Genomic DNA, 17,826 nt, shown 5'->3' on the forward strand with positions numbered 1-17,826 from the left:
TCGTTGATATACCTCGAGAGTTTTCCACGAAAGTTAAGATATAGCTTGCACGCGAATTTCTTACCGTTTACTGATTACCGGATCCACGGAAGGCAAAGTTGCGACATCTTGTGCGCAAAACTACGATGACTTTGAAAAAAATTTGTGTCGCATGACTGTTCGTAGAAGAGAACAAAAATCACGTCACTAACAGCGCTTCACTCCAGCAGCTGAGTACTATATGCTGTGCAACTGCAGTATTAGCTTTGTCTACTCACTGGTTAAACTTGTGCGTCACAACATGTCCCTATAGCTTTGATGCGTTAGCATTCTTAGGGTGATTCACGCACTTTCCGAGGACCAAATGTCCATCCATCCATCCATCCATCCAGCTAGCCATCCATCCATATGGACGTCTATATGTTTGTATGTAACCGTTTTCCCGCCTACGTGGGCCACTGGGTAGCGCATCGGGCTGCAGCTGCGCTGAGGAAACAGGGTTCGAAACCAACCGTCTGACCCACTTGGGTCACTCATTATGAGGGATAGGGTGCATACGTGCCGCTCTGCGACGAACGCCTCCCACGCCGGATCACTGCATAGAGGCGGGACCGGGTAGGCGCCGTTGTTCGAAGAAACTCTGACGCCGACTTGAGTCACAGAGTACGTGCTGCTGCGAATGTGCCGCGCTCTACAATTACGAAAAATCCTTACATTTCTCCTATGCTGAGCGGAGTCGAGCCCACGACACAAGGCTTCCTTCTCGAGGGCAGCAGTGCCCGAGGCTTTAGCAGTAGCGGGTATGTGCGGCTTTTCAATGACGCGTATTTCAAGCCAACGCTTTAGCGAGCTGTGCCACGAATGAGCGGGGTGTGCACCGCTCTTCAGTGAACCTCTCGCCATAACGTGGGTCACTGGGTATGCATCACTGAGTCACGTTTTGAGAGCGCGGCAAGCCAGGGAACAATTCTCAGCATTCGCAGGCGCCGGCCAGGCGCGGCTTCTAGGCAATGCCACTAGATGGCGCAGCGCGTCTAGAAAGAAACGCGAGAGATACCCGGTTGCCGCATGACGCGTCTCTAAATGTTCCCAAGCGCCGGCGCGTCACGGATTTCGGAGGACAGGCGCAGGCTTCGCGGCGGCAGCGCTAGATGGCGCCTAGTGTTCTTCGGAAAGCGCGAAAGAGGAGTCCCCGCTGCAGCACACGCCTCGTACATAACTCGTTTCGACGGTGGCAATACGCTGTGTGGCTGTTGGTTCAATGCGAAACGCATTAACGCCGACAGCGGTCGTGAGATATGGGTTTGGTGGAATTTTTTTTTTTCAGCAGAGTATCGCATTATAATTGCAACAATGCGCAGCGATTACGAATGTGCATAGACTAATTAATTGCCTTGTTGCGTTTAGAAAACTAAGCGCTTTACAAACTTTGAAAGATAGACCGCAATGAGTACAGGCGCATGAAGGCCTGAAGCCGCAAGCACGAAAATTAGACAAGCACACGTACTATACCGATCTAGGGTAGCCAGTTCTAGCCAACCTAACCGATGGGGCTGCTGAAGGATTACAGAGCTCTAGGTATAGCATTTTTTTTTGCCAGCGCCGTGGCTCGAACGACACTGCATAACCAAACTATAGGCGAGACAAAGATACCGCTCGTGTACAAGGTATAATCGGATATACATGGTGTCGAAATCCACGCCACGGCAACGGCTTCCTATGGAAAGCAGAACCACATCTCGAAGGCCATGTTTTTGCTGGCTGCATACGCCGGAAGCGATTCGGGAACCGGAAGTACGTCATATCTAGACTCCAAGCTTTAATACCACCCATTTCCAACTTCACAGATCACTTTGTGGGCAGTGAATGACGAAGCGTGTTTCTTCGGGAGTCGATTTGGGCAGCTGTGCGCTTGTGACCAACGTTTTGCCTCCGAAAAAATTCACACGGTATTTTGCGGTTCGTTAAAATCCGAGAAAGACAGCAGCAAAGGAAGTGCCCATGTGAACCCGCTTTCTTAACTCCCCGCTCATACGCGTTTATGCGGCGGCCAAACGGAAACGAGAGTTAGCGCAGACGCCTTGTATCACGAGAAATCCCCACCCGAATCGAAATTCAGAGGTGTGCGCTGAGCTAGTTCACTGTATTCTTCTGGTGCTGGTACGAAGTCAAGCGAGCCCTAATGGGACAGAAGGCATGTGCACACGTCGCTCACCATAACGAGACGCGCAAGGACACCGTGAAACACACATACGAAAAGGCATACTTGAACTTTGCATCAGTTACCACGGCAATTTCCTTATTAGCTGTTCTAATAAAGAAATGTAGAAGAAAGAAAGAAAGAAGGAAAGAAAGAAAGAAAGAAAGAAAGAAAGAAACGAACTGAACGCGATAGAATGCGCGAAGGCCGTGCGAAACGTGACGTCAGACGGAGGCCATTTCTCCGCGCTGATGACGGCGTACATTACAGAGAGAGAGAGAGAGAGAGACGGAAAGAAAGAAAAAAGCTAGACATCCCAGAAATGCCTTGAACAAGAAGAAACAAGAAAAAAAACGAAGTGAAATTGCGAACGGAGAGCGTGCTAGGCACGTGCCAACGTTCTTCAAACGCGACGGCTGGAGAGAGAGAGAGAGACAATCCGGGTTTCGGGTCAAATTCCACGCCGCCAGGCAGCAGGACGCGCAGAAGAGGAAACGCGACACCGAACGCCTCCAACACGCCACCGCCAGGCACGCGGACAGGCGATCGCGCACGAGACCCCCGTATACCTATACGCGCACACCAACACAACCTACAGCGACACGCACGCACACACGCACCTCGCCGCCGACTTCACCGACGACGTCGTCCACGACTCGGCCACCACAGGTCTGTCCGCCAAAGCGACGGCCCGTTCCGCAGTGCAAGAAACGCGCAAACCTCGCCAGCGCACGGAGGTACGCGCACCGACGACGTCGCGAGGCGAAGGGCGTCGTTAGCATTCGACCTTGTCGGGACGAGCCCAGCAGCAGCCATTAGCGAGGTAGAGACCGCACGCCCCGCGGCTTCTATGCATATGCGCGGGCCAGCTCGGCCGAGAACAGCCGCCGCCGCGACAACGCCTTCGTGCTTGGACGCCGCTGATGGATCGTGGTTGCGACACACGGCGCTGGGGTGAGGGAGAGCGGAGGGAAGTATAGTACTCGGCGGAGGGAGGGGGTGTTACCGGCCACCGGAACGACGGCTTCGACGGTGCGGCAATTGTTTACCGCGCGGCAACTCATTTACCGCGCGGGTTGTGTGTATGGCGTCAGCAGTAAGTGGTCCGTTTGGTCGTAGTCGATGCTGGGCGGAAAGAAAACGTACCTCCTCTGGGGATCTGTACCGGCGCGTATTCACGTACCGGGAACAAGTTACAGCTCGCTTCGGTTTAAGTTGCAGGTAAGAAAACGACAAGGACGTCAATGCGATAGAACAACACCCTCGAACTGCCCGCACTTGCACGGAACGGCTAACGCCGTCGGTTGTCGTTATTTCACAAAACATGTCGCATCATGAAGCTCCGCTTTGATGTCACCACTCTAGTTGTCGCATGTTCATCACAGGAGTAATAAGGTGCAAAGTATCGGAAGTCACACAAAAGTCTGGCCTGCACTTATCTCGCCCACGGTTTCCAGTCAACTCCGTGCAAGACGTTGCTCGTCTTCGCGCATTTTGAGCCAACACTGTAACCACAAATTTTCTCTTTTACTGTATTTTTAATTGTGCCACTCACCTGGCAAGGCCTACTGGTCGCAAGACCAGTAGGCAAAAAGGGAAGAATACTTAGATAATTTTGTAAGTTAAAAATGATGTTAAATGAAGATTAATCGTTAACATCGATTTTCATGCTACAGTATTGTAAAATTTGAAGTTAATATTTTCGCGTTCATGTTGTAGAAAGTAAAACAATAAAATTAAGATAATCACGGCGCGGGTCTTTGTCAACGTGCCACGCAAGAAACGCAGGAACGCATCTGCTTCCCTAAAATTCTTACAGAAGTTTCGTAGGCATCGCTATGACGCGTGTCAGCAGCGCATACTTCCGGCGACGCTCAGCAATGCAAGTTCAAAGCTCGCGCCCGTCTGCTCCGGCGAGCTGACTGGAGGCACACAGGGAGATGGCACACGAACGTGTCTGTACTTCCGGCTTCAAAAACGTGACGGCGGGGCTTCTCCTATCTTGATTCTTTCCTCCATGGACCACGGCTTCCGTGCATGGGGCGGGTGCGTCGATCTCGGAGGCCATGTATCTATGCAGCCAACTCAACGCGCGACACACAGTATGTAGGCCACGAAACGTCGCACTATCGTCCCCCGCATGATAGTCGACCTGACCGGGGAGCACCCGATGAGCCATAGAGTTTCATACAATAATTTATCGTATGAATTTATTGTATGTCCAGCTAGATGCTGGACAAACGCATGCCAACACAGATTCGTCGAATGAAAAGCCAGCGCGTAGCCTCCGAGATCGCACCGGAAGGCGCGCCTGTGCAATTTCGGAGGACGCAGCAATTGCTACATGTGGTGTAACGTATACTATAAAGCGGGGCAAATATAAAATGTAGCACAAACCAGCAAGCTAACACTTTGTAGACTAATGATTCAGAACACTACCTACATTGCTCTGCTGGAAGAAAGAAAAAATAAAGGTTTATCATTGGCTCAGTAAAAGAAAAAAACGCGAAATTTGCGCAATTTCGCGCCAAAAAAATTCGGGGCGTCGCAGCGTTACCTTGGTATTGTTCCGCATCCTGGCCCCTTATTTGCAGGTACACAGAAAATGAAAAGTTGAATTCTTACTTCCAGCTGGCATTATGATTTCTTTTTTTTATTGTAGACATGTAGCGTGGACTGCCGGAATCCTTTCCGCCCTCACAGCAACAGTAAGGACATCGCGGATGAACATCGTATATTTGCGGGCTGCGGTTCCGCAACCACTTCCGGCGTACGCCGCCCGCCAAAGCATAGTCTCCGAGATCCGTTATTGTTGCTCAGAGGACAACGTTCGCCGGGCCGTGGATATTTCTACACTACGTATTGGAGATCGCTTGGCGAAATGCCTTCGTCCTCCACTGGACTAATGAAGAACGAAATGACGAAGATCGTAGGTGCCTTCCACAGCAACGATGAGGAAACACGCTCGTCGAATGGTAAGCGAACATAGTTAAAGGGACAGACAACCGCTCCGAACATTATACGAGATAACCGCGCTGATGGAATGATTTCCCATCGTAGTGGCTAAAACGAACCATGTTTTTCTCATTAAGCGTGGATTTGTACCTTTAATTCATCACTAAAGGTCGCGAAAAATGACATGTGGCGCCCCATGCGGCAACAATGTGAAGCTGCCTAAGAGGTCCCCCACGTGACCTTCCACTGGTGTACGCGGTTCCTGGTGTGTTCATTAGTATTCAAATGCAGTATACTTTTTATTACTGTAAGTTTTCCCCGACTTACAATGTGCAGCTAAGCCTGCCTTTGTATTGAGCAGAAAAGTGGCCGTGCCTTCGCCTTCGTTTTCGATGACGTGGCTTGGCTCGTCTGTCGAGAGAACCACTACGACGAGGGCCAGCCCACCGTCACTAGATTACTGGGCCAGCCAGCCTTGACGCAGGCGTGTACTTGGGCAAGAACGCGGTACAAATATAATAAATGTCTGCGCAACAACGCGAACTATATATTCCATCAGCTGCTCATGTTCAAAACTGGTTGAAAAGGTCAAAATGTAGGTGGTTAACAAGAGTTACACTCGCTCCTGCGAAAGCAGAACGATGGGCGGCTTGCACAATTTCCGAGTCGGGCCATCGACATCGCCCTCACTTCTCAGCGTTGCTGGAAGAGGGACTATCTTGCTCTTTTTTTTTAAGACGCTGCCCAGATCGAAAAATTCTGCTTACTAAATATCCGCGCGCTTTTGGAAGTAGCCGCTGGAGGTGTTGTAAACACTACCGAGGGTGAGCTTTGCGTTGCGCCGTTAAAATCTAGGTCCTTAGAAATCGACTGTGCAGTCCCTTTAACAATCGTCTTGCTGGAGAAAAAAAAAAAAACGCCCGGTGGAAACATTCCTGCAAAGGCAGGCGGCCTCTCTCCGGCAGCCCGTTTCTGCAAACCAACAGGAGTCACTGCTAACCGATCGAGAAACCTAGCTATATCACCTATCTCACCCCAGTCCGCGTACGTCGCAATGGCGACAGCAAACCGGTGGCCGCTGCGACGAGCTCCCTCGCACGACCCCGTAAGAAAAGCCACTTCCAGGTCACGTGTCACGCGAGTATCTCAACGGAGCGCCGCCTAAGAGCTCTGTTAGCGCACTTCCGGGTGAAACAGAAAAGAAGGAGGCGAGTAAACAAACAAACCGTGCATCTGCATAGATATGGAGGGCAGTACGTCGCAGTGCGTAGCAGTCTGCGGCAGATACGGCAAACGCGTTTTGCTTACAGAAACCACTCGGTCGCAATGTTGTAGCAGCAGAGACCGACGACAACAAATACGAAAACAAAATAGGAGACAGAGAGAAGGCAGTGCAAGTCGAACGGTTGTGTATTTCAAAAAAAAAAAAAACGAAAAATGTCGGATCCAGCCGTGTAAGCGAGCCGGAAAGAGAATCGGGACCTTTGCTCTTTTTTGCACGCCGTGACGGCATTCGGCGGGCAAGTCGAGGAACGACGTACAGAAAGACAAAACGAACGCGTGGGAACGCGCCGGCCAGGCACTTCTCATCTTACACGAGGAAAGATTAAGAGTGTCGGATCTCTCTATCTAGGGTGAATAAAGGAAACGAAACGTAGCTCTGGCGGAAAGGGCAGCGAGGGAAGCGAAATATGCGCTGCTAAAATGCGTGGAACAAGGAACATCCGAAAGGGAACTCAAATTTCGATCCGCGTTCACGGAACCGCATTGACGGGTGCGTAAAGTGGGATCTGTTTCAGCTACCCTGAAATGTTTGCACTTCTGGGCGGAAAAAGAGAAAGGGGGAGAAGAAAGGGGGGGAGAAAGAAAGGCTATGTCTGCTATGTGAAGAGGCTTCGCACACGTAGCAAGTCTTGACACATGTCACAACGCAACTGCAGAAGGCACGAAGACGTAAGCTCTGACGTCACGTATACCGTATACCGTCAACGTCCGACCGAGTCCTGAAGTAACTATAATACTCTACGTATATTCGCAATTAGGTGTGGTTGCGTTGAGGCTTTGGCGTAGAAAAAAAAAAAGGTGACGTCTGCTAAGTGAAGAGGCTTCGCACACGTAGCAAGTCTTGACATATGCCACAACGCAACTGCTGAAGGCACGAAGACGTAAGCTCTGACGTCACGTATACCGTCAACGTCCGACCGAGTCCTAGTACTGTAGGTATATTCGCAAGTAAGTGTGGTTGCATTGTGACTTTGGCATTGCGCTAGACTAAGCACGAGGTCGAGTGTTCAAATACCGGCTGCGACGGCAGTGTGTGCGTGAGTGCGTGTGTGTGCGTGTGTGTGTCGTGCACACGTTACTGGGCCTGGAACGAAGGGACCGTCGACATTTAATCTGCGACGAGTATTTTCGCGCAGGGACATGCGCCGAACAAGTTGCGATGCAGCAACCGACAGGCCCCGCATGACTCGGCGTTCTTCTCTGGGTCTCTCGCTATCAGCGCCTCTGCGATGGCACGCACATCGCATGTTAGAACGGGAACAAACAGCGCTCGGGCGGGACGATGTGAGGACGAAAGACAAGGCGCTGTACTAATAACCGCCGCTTTATTGCGGCGAATGCAACAGACAGCCTTGTCTGTCGTCCCGATTTCGTCCCGTCCAAGCGCTGCTTGTCCCCGTCCTAATGATGTGCCAACCCAGACCAACACACTCCTTCTATCGCACATTCATGTATCTGCGCTTGTTTTCAAGTTAATTAACTTTTTTCTTGCGTACCTGATAGCAGCATTAGTGGTCACATAGTTATGAAACTGTCAGAGGGACCACCTAATACTATACATATCAAGTATGGATTGCAGCATGCTATAAAAGGTATATGTGAGCATTAAGTATTAATTTTATTATTATATTAATTATTTATATTTGCATTTGTGGGCAACATACGGAAATCAATAAAAGGAAATCGCACTACAAGGCCCGATGGACGACACAGACACAGCAATAGCATGAGGAAGTGAAGATATTTATCTATTATTAGTCATCCGCTTTCTTTTTCCTCGTCTCGTTTGCCGTCCCAACAGCCCTTCTTTCGTCCGTCCTCCCTTGGTATAGACTGGATAATAGCGTATGCCATCGAAGCAATATTGGCAAACCTGCATGACTGATAACTATTTTTTTTTTATTAGAAGCAATTAAATAGCACCTAGGCAGACGCCGTGTGTACCTGGTGGTTAGCGCGCATGTGACCCAAGTCCCAACACGTTACCTCCGAGATTTTTCGGCGTGCCGCGGGTCTCGGAGGTCACGTAGAAAAACCACGCGTTCTAGGTCATGCGTCCCTTTTTTTGAGCGGTGATGGCGTCGGTTCCTTTTTATTTATTTTTTTCGTCTCGATATCAAAACGTCTACCTATACTTTTGCGAGCTTATCCTGGCGTATTCACTCGTATAACAAACGTGAATTTTTGGCACGGACCCTGTTTTGTATCCGCACTAGGATTTCCAGTTGGATTTCCACTTGGTTTGGATCAGCAAGGCGGGGGATGCTTTGGCACTCGTCGATTATCGTTGAAGTGCGCGGCCTTAAGCGTGTTTCTATTCGGAACTATCGGGCTCGAAGCCAAATGGTGCAACGACGTACTTGTAGTAAATTACGCGTGAATGTGCATCTACGCTTGTGACAACTGACGCGTTTCGCGTCCAAGCCGTGGGGTGTCGCCTCCATCGACAGGACAGCAGCGTACCGCCGCCAGCAGTAGTCGAAGCCAAAACTAAGCGTACGCATCTGCCAACCTGTAAACTACAAAGGGACGCTCATAAGACACGCTAAATCAGCTTAGACAAATAAAGTAGCCTTTTAAAGCTGCCTTCTTTTTCCCGCAGATTTCGCAGTAATAGTTTGATTACTAGATGAGAAATTGAAGGTGAAGGTTCCAATTTTTCGCAATAGTATGGAATTGAATTTCGCGCCGGAACCCCAGCGGCCGTGCGTCGGTGTGACATCGTGGGTTTCAAAGCTTTTTTTTTTTTTTTATCTTCTTTCGTATTTGGGTCGGTGTGGCTCAGTAAGTCCTTGACACTTTCTAAGTTCAGCCTCTGGCTCGTTTAGAATACGATGCAGTCTATATTTGCCGATAAGAATTTAACTATGCCTGAGCCCAAGTCCATGACGTCACGGCGTGTTGGTGTCGTGAGGTCACCGCTTAGTCGCGGCTTCCGAGGCCGCGTGGCCACTCATCTTTTGTTGTTGCGTCTCTTCTCGATCACCAAGCCTGCTGTGACGGTAAGATTGTTTTTGTTCGTTCGTTTTGTTTCCCATTGCAAAAGGGAAGCAACAAACATTAAACAACACAAGCTGATGTTATTATATCCGCGACCTTTTGAGCGACTTCACCGTTGCCGATTTCGCCTGCTTCAAAAACGTGTCTCAATAAACTCTGTCGAAGCAGGTGCACCTCTGGTGTCTTCATTAAGATAGGAGGGCTTCCAGCGGTACGGTTGGCAAGCAAGCCTTTTTTCGCAAACATAGCTTATGTTCCCTTAAACGTGCCGAAACATTCGTAAAATGCTAGAACGAGCGCGAATTCGTGCACTTAAAGAATTCGGACGGGTTCGCAGGTATGCCGTACTTAACACAGAGGGCGTTAAGCAAGAACCTTTGCATAATTAAATACGTTCCCGAGTGGCACACACCCGTAGACAGCGCACTGAGTTCTCCAAATGAGATAATAAAGAAATTGAATGAAAATCCTGTAGCAGCGGTAACGCTGCAAAGAAGGGAAAGAAAGAAAGAGTGTGAAGTTTAGATGTCGGTACTTTAGCTTCTTTTTAACCAATGTTTTATTCCACTTTTTTTTTTCGAATAAAATGAGCTGGTCTCGCAGTTCGAACCCCCCCGTTTCATCACGCTGGCACTGGTGCGGTGTAGAAACGAAAACAAGGGGACGTAATGTTGCGCAAGCGATTTCCTCGAATCGAGTACTCACGGCCGCCAGAGGACGGCCCACACAGCGATGTCATCGTTAATCGATCGTGCGCCGATTGGCGCTCATTGAGCCTCGGCGACCTTCACGTGTAGATAGGGACTCTTAAACGAGATGCAAGGACGTGCCCGTGCATGCGTGGTTGTGTTGCGACGGCACCTACGCGAACAGCTATCCGCAAAGCGTGTTCTGTGTTCTACGAACACGTTTACACTGCGTTAACGTTGTGCCGTTGCAGTTAAAAGTGAACCTTGTGCATGACGAATAACGTTATAACAACCGGCGCATCACGCTTAGAGGCGCTGTCTCACGTTTGTTTTTTCCCAATTTTTTTTTTTCCGAACCTTCCATTCATCCAAAAAACAGTACCGATATCTCAGTTTTCGCTTCATCGCATTCGTGCGTTTAAGTGCTTACTGTGCACTGTTACCAGTGCAGAAGTGCCAAATCATCAGAAACGGGGTGAACAACGGGAAAACAATACAGTCGCTAATCTCGCTGCGACTTCACGAGTTCAGGAATGGGGCTTTATAGCGTTCGTATGCACGTAAAAGTACACGCCGATCACAACGCTCTGGTCATTCTCTTCACATTCTCATTCACACCGGCGACTGAGAGTGGTCGCGCGACCAGGTTGGTCGCAAAGCGACCAGCCGCAAATGGTCGCTTTTCTCGAAAAGCGACCATTTTGGGCCAGTCGCTCGCTGCTCGATTTTTCAGTCCCGCGACCCTGGTCGCAAAACTGATAAAGATACATACACGCTTTGGGGTGCATATCTGCCACACAACGATAATCGTCATCTGCCTTGCATGCGTTTCCTGTCTTGAAAACATCGCGCCCGCTACTTTCCTGTCGGGAATGCTATGTGGCGCTGATAACGCGCATGTGGCAAGTACCGGGCTCGCAGCGTTAAAGAAAGGAAACGCGGACCCAACGGGTGTACTTTTGTTTTAGAGTGCAGTCAACCACGCTCGCGCGCGACTAAATTTTCAGCCTCGTTTTCATGCCGAGCATGTAAAAAAAACTGGAATGCAACAAGTCGCAGTCATCACCTCTGCTCATCACCATTTCTTCAAGATGCACCAATGTGCGAGTTTTCAGTCGCAGTCCGCGACGCTAAATATCGCTTCAACGGCCGTCGGAGATAACAAAAAACGCGTCCGGTCACTTCACGCTGCATACATGGAGATTTGCGCGCACAAAAGGTGGGTTCCGTCGCTTATGCTTGCACGGGCTTATCGCCGACGGTCAGATAAGATAGTCTTCACGCGCAATATGTCGCAGGAGCCAAGCTCACGGCTCATATATCAGCCTGTCGCCAAAGCCCCCTAGTCATTGCAACTTATATATATATATATATACTGCATAATCTTATCTCCGAGCCATGCAATGACAGACAGGCAGGCCGTTTCGACGTCAAGCGAAACGTTATCGCCTGGGTACCGCAAATGACCACGTTGCACGGTACGTATATATTCGCAGCGTAATTGCGCGACTAAATGATCTAGGGCTAAACAACGCGCAATTAACACGAACATAAAAGCGCAATATTTGCCCTCTTCCACAATAAACGCTCGTCTCGAGCAAGGTCTACAATTCGTGCAAGCTATTATTACCGACACGTTTAAGCTGCTCGTCGCTCTTTTTTTTTTTTTTCCCCTTCACAAGCCGACAGCCCTTTCCTTGGAGAGCACGCACTGTCGACAAAGCCGCTTCGCAGAAACGAACAGCTGACGCCCATTAACATGAAAAATATAAACGGATCTCTGACGCGGCGATCGTCCGCGATCAGGCCACCGCCTGAACCAGCTGTTGAACGGGTCGAGGCAGCCTAGCCGGTAAAGCAACGTGTGACGAAGCTATTAAGATAGTCCGGTGTAATGATGCCCGATTCTTCTTATGCTCTCCGCCTTAACTCGTACCTGGAACGAGCTGCTTTGGGTGAGAAGTCACGCTTAGAGAACAGAGAAGCCCCGAACGTCGTATCGATTGCTGAAGCAGACGGCTTTTTCTTCTTTTCCCGACAACAAAAACCAGTTTGTCTCGGCAGACAGGATGACGATCGACGCCGCCAATATTTAAAAATAACGGAACAATCTCGCGCAAGCCATTGCATCCGGGATGCGGTTATCAACGTTACGACAATAGCACGCAAGAGATGTGTGCAAGTGAAGCAACCGTGAACGCAGAACCTAAAGGTCCCGAGTACAGTGAGAACTTGGGCACGTTATAGTGGCGTAGGCAGCATTTGCATTGCTACCGCGTTCAATTGAACAGCTGCTTACAGTCAAAAATGCAGATTTCTGCCACCATACAAGGAAAATACGGGACATGGGTTGACAACGAAAGATTGCTGGCTCCAATGCAAGGTTCTTTTTTTTCGTTATTTTTTTTTTTTTTTTCGCGTGTGAGACGGAAAACACAGAAAATTGACCAGACATCTGGAAACCCCGAAAGTAAGTTCTGCTGTGTTATCGGAGACGTCAGTTAAACACGGTTCCGAACTTACGATTCTGGTCACCTGTCTGCTAACAAGAACTATCGTTTTTCTTTGACAACGTTAAGCAACAGTCTTCCCATTTTGCGTTTGCTCCAGCGAAACTGAAGAACGTACGGTACAGAACTCTAGGCGACCCGCTGGTTAAGTAACTTGCATCGTCCCCTTACTGCCAACCGGACAGACTCCGGAGACGTCCGGTTTCTCGAACAGCATAAAGTTACCATCGCAATACAGAACAATCGACCACCCAACCCAGATGTCTGGACAGCAGAGCAGGCGACAACATCCGTTCGGGAAACCGCGCAGATCAAGTCATCCGCGTCGAACTGCACACACGAGATAAACAGGCGCTTTTTCAAAGTGGCTCGCACAGGAAACTCGGGGGGAGGCCGTTGGATGCTCGCGATCGGGCGATTGTTGTTGTTGGCTATCGATTTTAGCACCACTGTCTTGGGTCACTGCCCGGTGCAGCGACTTTCGACGACGCCGAGGCGTCGTCGTGCGACAGCAGTCACCGTCGAAAGGCACGCAAATAAACGACGTGCGAGAGAGAAAAACAATCCGTAGGCTTACCGGACGTAGGGAAGGACTCCGTACTCCTCGGCACCGACGCGGTCATGTTCATTTCAGAGTCCACGTTCCGGACGTGCGAAGCAGGGTAACGCATCAACAGGCGAGAACTTGGCGGAGATGAGAACAAAAGGAACGGTTATGTGTAGTTAAAACGGTTAACTGATAAATTAGGGAGCAGTTAAAACTCAAAACGTAAACGAGATCCCGGCCTTGCAAAACCAGCTTGCAAGACCACCCCCTGCAGCAGTGAGAAGGGGGGTGGGCACGATAGTAGGCCCTGCAAGCAGCCGCTTTTTTTCTCGGCGGCGTGGTGGTGGCGCCACTTGCTTTTTCTAGGTTTCGGTTTCGCTACTATTGTATTTGTTCAAGAACCAATACTTATCTTGCCCCGTTAATTTGTTTAATCAGCGAACAATAAAGGCTTTAGTAATAAACATTTACTTTGCTAACGTAAGCTTCGACACGCGCGCGTAAATAAGCTAGGCGTGGTTTTGCAAATTTAAGGCAATGCAATTTAAGGCTGCACTTCGCAGCCCGGACCTGGATGAACAATTCTGGGCTGTCCAGTAGGCTCACGATGTGGCCGTGAGGCTTGGCCTTCCGGTCCCGACGTAGGAGCGGCCCGCTTAGTGATTAATTATCACTACTTGCAGGACCAAATAAAGTTTTCCTTCCTTCCTTCCTTCACACGTGTAGCTCCGTAGGTTTCGTACCGTGGCAAAGGCGCCGTGCGGGCAGGTTTGCGTTGGCCTCCGTGTTTTGTTGCGCTGCGTTGTCTGGACCGTGCTCTACCGGATGTTGCTGTGGCCAGGTGGGACAGGAGGAACTAAAGTTCGTGAAATGAACGCGCATGCAACGCTGTACGCAATGTACCACGCCGCGGCAATGGCTACGGACGAAGGAATATTCGCGGGAAATTTTGCCCTCTTTCGCAGAATCATGCTAACGTGCTAACGATCGCTTAGTATTGCTGTGGAGCGCACGGGTCCGAGCAGCGCGGTTGCGCGCAGCGCGGCGTGGTTTCGCGAGAAATGTAAACAAGAGAGGAGAGCTGGCCCGATAGGCGGAGCAACGCCATGAGCGACGCTAACTTCCGGCTTCACTTTAGCTTCACAAAGAGTGACGTCAGGGCCTCTCCTTAGTTTCCTTCCTCCGTGTATTGTCGCAACCAAGCATATTCCACTTCGCTGCTGGTGCAAATTTTCGTCATTGCCGTAATCGGGCTGCCGCCGCAAATTTACGCCAGTAACGAAGTAGAATACACTTGGTTGCTGCAATATTAGCTGTTTTTGTCTCAGCTCTGCGCCACCAGGTGGCTGCGCCATGCAGGCAGCTCACGTACGCCCAATCCGCCTGCGTTTACCCGAATACCGGACAAGCTAAAATTCTCGAATAGAACTTTAGGGCGTCCGGGATTCCGGAAAACGCGGGTGCTTTGGCGGGTGAACGGGGGCGTAAACGTGAGCGGCCAGATTGGTGGCGCCAGCTGGTAATACAAAGCTGAACCACACAAACACAGAACCAATTACTATATTCTGCTTAGCTGCTGGTGTAAATTTTCGACAGCGGCGTAATTGTGTTCACAATCACGCTACTGCCGTAAATTTGCACCAGCAGCGAAGCAGTATATAGTAGGTTTCATTTCATCTCATTTTATTACCTTAAAGACCCCTTGCGGGGTATTACATAAGGGATTACTGCAATTTTAGCAATGTGCTCTACGCCACCAGGCGGCTGCAGCGATCGAGCCGCCTACTTTATGCCCCCGCCCATCCGGCAATCCGCCTAAACCACCCGTTTGCCGGAATAGCGGACAAGTTAAAGGTCCCTTGATCGTTTACCTTATTTACCGTTTACGGCGGTTTTCAGACACTAAGCTTTTGTTGTTGTTGTATAAAGTACGGTTTCTTTATTGGGATATCAATTATGTGGGCAGCTCATTTTTACTTAGGCAGCTTACGTTCACTTCAATTCACACTGCGACTACAGCCACTACAGCTGCGAGTCCTACTCTTCGTGTAGTATTCTAATATGTTGCTATCGCATTCATTGCTGCGATTGCTCTTTTGGAGAAACTAATATTTTTTTAAAAATCCTTTTGTCTCGCTACATGGTGACCGCGATCTCTGTCTTCGTGTATGTGCATATATATATATATATATATATATATATATATATATATATATATATATATATATATATAGTGACCTCCCAGTAAGTGCCGACCTGTTTTTGAGCCGGAGAGACGTGGCGAAGGGCCCTCAGCACAGTCCACTATGATGATGCGCCTACACACACGATGAAGAAGGGCACTCCCATGATGAGGATAATATACAGGTGATGAAGTGCGCAATAAAAATAGAGTGCCATACTGGACGCAGACTAAAGTTACGGGGAACACCACGTGAAGGGTTTCATACGAGAAACCTGGACCACTTCGGTAGAGCGGCAACGACGGTCAGTCGAGGTAACACCAGGAGTCACACGATAATTAACGGGACAATTAATTTCCGGGACCGTATATGGGCTTATAAACCGGAACTGAAACTTCTCACACAACTCAGTAGAGTGAACTAGTGTCCAGAGAAGCACTTTATCGCCAGGCTGGTAGAAAACAACGCGATGAGAAGCGTCATAATGAACCTTGCGGTCCTGTTGTCTGGCTTCGGTGTTGAAGTGGGCACGCCGGCGACAGCGGTCAAGTCGGGAAACATATTCTTCGCAGGAAGATGGAGATCGACTGACAGGGCCAGAGAAGATAGAAACGTCGATAAAGGAGCTGGGCGAACGGCCATAAACAAGGTAGAATGGTAAGTAACCAGTTGTACGTTGAACGGCGGTGTTATACGCGAAGGAGACGAATGGCAAAATTGCATCCCAATTTCTGTGATCTGGTTGAATGGCTATCATGTAAGCATACGATGAAATCACTCAGTCAGGCCGTTGGTCTGAGGATGGCAATTTGAAGTAGTCTTGTGAGTTGTGCCAGAGGCTCTGGGCACTTCGCCAACCAGTTCTGAAAGAAATGTCTTTCCGCGGTCCCTCAGAAGGACACGAGGGGCACCGTGACGCAGGATTATGGCTTGAAGAATGAAGGCAGCCACTTCGGAAGCAGATGCAGAACTGACGCAAGCTGTTTCGGCATAGCGCGTAAGGTTGTCGACGGCTGCTGTAACTATCCATCCACTACTGGCGGTAGTCATGGGAAGTGGCCCATAGAGATCGACGCCAACAACCTCGAATGGTTCCACAGGACAAGAAGAGCTTGGCAAATGGCCAAGCAAAGAGTGGGAATATAATGAGCTTCTAAGTGTAACAACGACAGAAATACGGGAAGAGAACCAACATGCTCGTTCGAAAGGAAAAAAAGAAACCGAAAAGCTGGTGGAACAGGAAGGTGCGAGAAGCGGTAGGCGAACGACAGAAAACCTCCCGAGAGCACAGGCAGGCAAAAAAAAGAAAAAAAAGCGCAGTTGCCGCAGGATTAAGTGGCCAGAAAACAGGAAATATCCGGGAGAAAAAAATGTATGGTTCAAATACTGGTTTAAGCAAAGATAAAAGGTGAAAGTGAACATTGGTTGTCATAAGTACGTGAGAAAAAGAAGGCCGCACCTAGAATAGTTTGGAGCCACATAAACTTATTCGGCAGGAAGTCTGGAACAATACAACATATCCTAGACGAAGATAGAAACAAACTGGAAGGGGAAGCGACATTAAATTACATCAGAAAAATAACAGCCGAATCTTTCCAAGGCAATGACGAGGTTGTTACACTAGAAGCATAGCGCAGCAAAGGACGATAGACAAAGACTAGACAAGACAAGCACTAACTTTCAACGTGTGGAAAGTTAGCGCTTGTCCTGTCTAGTCTTAGTCGAGCATCCTTCCCGCGCTATGCTTCTAGTGTAACTATGTATTACCAACCAGCCCAAGCCTATACTCTTCTGAAGACGAGGTTGTATTTGAAGAAAGAAACAAGCATGAAAGAGAACCAGATGGGAAAGGAGTTATTAGTGCTGACAAATTTCAATCGCAAGAAATCCGAAGGGAAAATTCCGAAGCGCGCAGCCACAGGGCTAGACGAGGTTCCCGTCAGGCTGGTTAATGAACTAGAGGACAAAAAAAGTAAGGAAGCTCTGGTGAAAGCAGTGGAAAAAACTTTAAAAGATAGAAGAATACCAGACAGTTGTCGACAAAGTAGAATGAATTTAATTTATAAAGGTAAAAGGGAGAAAGACAGAATTCACTCGTACAGACCATTGACCATTACATAGGTAATATACAGGTTATAAATGTAGGCAATTCAGTTAAAGCTACAAGCATGAACAGAGAATGATGAGATTTTGGAAGAAGTTCAGAATGGCTTCAGAATAAGTAGGCGTTTGAATGATAACATATTTGTGCTTACTCAGCATATTGAAATATCAAGAGTAGAAAGGAGACCGTTATATATGGCCTTTTTAGACATTACAGGAGCGTATGACAACGTTGACCACAACATTTTGTGGTATATTCTGGAAAGGGAAGACTTATGCGACGATTGTATACAGCTCTTGAGAGAGATTTACCTAGAAAACACCGTTTGCGTTGAATGGGGAATTAAGGGATGAGGAGTGAGGAGAAAGTTGATAT

General features: G+C 48.9%; 1 protein-coding gene across 1 annotated transcript in view; it reads right to left on the minus strand.

Moving 5' to 3' along the window:
• The window catches only part of step (cytohesin steppke), a 77,573-nt gene extending 64,112 nt beyond the window's left edge, over positions 1–13,461 (minus strand). The window contains exon 1 of the mRNA XM_050176974.3: positions 13,195–13,461. Coding sequence (XP_050032931.1) covers positions 13,195–13,288 — 94 coding nt within the window. The 5' untranslated portion in view covers positions 13,289–13,461. The remainder of the gene's footprint in view (positions 1–13,194) is intronic.
• Between the last annotated feature and the right edge of the window lie 4,365 nt (positions 13,462–17,826).

The sequence above is a fragment of the Dermacentor andersoni genome, chromosome 8, assembly GCF_023375885.2.
Source record: "Dermacentor andersoni chromosome 8, qqDerAnde1_hic_scaffold, whole genome shotgun sequence".
In the NCBI taxonomy this organism is placed as follows: Eukaryota; Metazoa; Arthropoda; class Arachnida; order Ixodida; family Ixodidae; genus Dermacentor; species Dermacentor andersoni.